The 2389-nt window shown below is 53.4% G+C and overlaps 1 protein-coding gene across 2 annotated transcripts in view; it reads right to left on the bottom strand.

Annotated features, from left to right (window-relative positions):
* Positions 1 to 2389, bottom strand: part of Unc93a (unc-93 homolog A) — a 23411-nt gene that overhangs the window by 12040 nt on the left and 8982 nt on the right. For both annotated transcript variants that reach the window (XM_028782647.1, XM_028782648.1), the window contains 2 exons: positions 1728 to 1909; positions 1180 to 1409 (listed from right to left, as the gene is read on the bottom strand). In XM_028782647.1, coding sequence (XP_028638480.1) covers positions 1180 to 1409; positions 1728 to 1909 — 412 coding nt within the window. The remainder of the gene's footprint in view (positions 1 to 1179; positions 1410 to 1727; positions 1910 to 2389) is intronic.

Raw genomic sequence — 2389 nt, 5'->3', positions numbered from 1 at the left:
CTCTCTCTCTCTCTCTCTCTCTCTCTCTCTCTCTCTCTCTCTCCCTCCCCCTCTCTCTCCTCCCCCCCTTACACACACACAAGTTGGAACTACTATGATAGTGCTGTCAGCTTGTCAAGTTCTCAAACCATGTAGGAGACAAGCCTCTGGGCACATCCCTGGGGTGAGAGACTATTGTCTAGGTTAGGGTGGTCTCTCGCACGCCAGTGGGGGATTATCTCATTACCGAGGAACACAGTGGCCTAGTTGTATCTAAGCTAAGTCTGAAGTCCATGGCCTTTCCTTCACAGTCATGGGATAAGGAATTGGGCAGAGGGTTATAACACTGCCATGTGGCTCGGTTTTATAGGGAAATGAGCCAGATAAATTCTTCTTAGCAACTCTGTGGATCCACATTACCCAAGTGGGAGTTTGGGAGTGGTCAGTTTCCCCATGACACCTGAAGGGACTCTCTCCAGGTCTCAAACACATCTCTGTCAGGCCTTGCCCTTCTCCCCAGTTCCCTTTACCTTGCTGCAAACCATTAGACTACATTCCTAAAGCTAGCCCCCAAGGTTTATTTCCTTCTTTGATCACTTCCTCCTGAGGGTGATTGCCCAGGTCCAGTTATCAAAGTATTGAAGTCCAGCAACCAAAAGCCTCCTTTGGCTCACCTAGTTAACAAGCCCAATTAAAATTAAACACCTCATCCTAACATGGGATTTCCCATTTTACCCTTATAAACCGCCATTTGCCTATGGGCCGCATCTGTCTCCTCTCTATCCCGAGACAGTCCTTTGCCTCATCCCCCACTCTGGGACAAACACCCCTTCCCCTCTCTCTTGTCCCTTTCCTCACTTTCACTTGCTCTCTTCCCCGTCTCCCTCTCCTTCTACCTCCTGTCTTTGTCCCTTATCCCTGCCCTCTGTCCCTCTCCCTCTGGGGCAAATAAATCTCCTTTGTGCTGAGAACACAGTTTGGAGGTGTCTTTGGTGACTCTGAGGTTCCCTTTTCCAAAGAGTTTCCCAACTTCCACAGGGTACCTGTGGAAAAGACAACTACTCAGCCTCCTGTCTGTCCCCAGAGGTGCAGGGCCACCTGCCTCCACAGTAAGGACGGGCATTGAGATGGAACTGGGACAGCATGTGGCTCCCATGGAGACCTGGCTATTCCTAAGGCCACTCAGCCCTCACCCTTTACCTTGCCCGGACATCTTGCCGAACACCAGCGAGGAAATCAGGTTGCCCCACACTCCGGAAGATTGGAATACAAGAAAAAAGATGCCGAAGTACTGGTTCACCACATCCTTGCCAGGCTTTCCCACTTTGCCTGCTTGCAGATTTCCCATGATGGTGAGGTAGGTACCCTGCGCCGACCACAGGGGGGCTGCACCCAGGCCCAGCAAGATGGAGGTAGGGATCAGGGTATACCTGCAGAAAACCCAGCAAAGATGGAAAAAGGGATCACTGTGTGCCCACACAGGCCAGCGATCCCCTCTGCCCTACTCTCAAAATCTGAGGGTACAAGAGATGAATCGTTGGTCCCTTGCTGGCCGAGTCTCCCTGAGAATCATCTGCATCAGATTCTCTATCATCATTGGGGCCACGATGACACCTTTGTGTGTGAAGGCGAGGCCCAGGAGAGATCCCAAGGAAAGGGTTACCACCAGGGTCAGGGACAAGAGAGGAAGGCAGCTGGGACCGAGGGAAGGCACACACACTAGGAAGGACTGGCTAGAGGGGCTGTACCAGTCGGCATGGAAGTTGCCCAGGGAGAAGACCACGTAGCAGCACATGGAGCCCACGATGGTCCACTTGCAGCCACATTTCTTGATGAGGACAGGCGGGAGGAACATGGAGGACAGCAGCACAGAGGCATAGACTGTGCTGAGAGTCGCCACCCCCAGGCCGTGCGCACTGTAGAGACTGCTCTGTGGGTGAAAGACAAGCCATCGGAGGAGGGGACAGTGGAGGAAACTGGGTGGGGTGAGGAGACAAGATATGGCTGAGTGCTGGCCCCAGGCTCAGGGCCACCTCAAATCTTGAGCCACCAGATACCAGCCTTCTTACACAAGGACACCGCAGTAATGATAAAGCCAGCTTCTGCTTCCAACTTCCAGGGAGAAGACGGTTAGGGATTAGAAATGGTAACTGTGAGGCCTTCAGAGCTTCCAGCCTCAAAGCTAAGATGGGAGGAGTACGTGAGAAGGTAGGAGGAGTCCGTGAGAAGGTGGGAGGGGTCCATGGGAAGGTGGGAGGAGTCCGTGAGAAGGTAGGAGGAGTCCGTGAGAAGGTAGGAGGAGTCCATGGGGAGGTGGGAGGGGTCCATGGGAAGGTAGGAGGGGTTCATGGGAAGGTGGGAGGAGTCCATAGAAAGGTAGGAGGAGTCCATGGGAAGGTGGGGGGGGGTT

The sequence above is a fragment of the Grammomys surdaster genome, unplaced genomic scaffold (genome assembly GCF_004785775.1).
Source record: "Grammomys surdaster isolate TR1022 unplaced genomic scaffold, NIH_TR_1.0 810, whole genome shotgun sequence".
Taxonomy (NCBI): domain Eukaryota; kingdom Metazoa; phylum Chordata; class Mammalia; order Rodentia; family Muridae; genus Grammomys; species Grammomys surdaster.
This window is presented reverse-complemented; position numbering and strand designations above follow the sequence as displayed.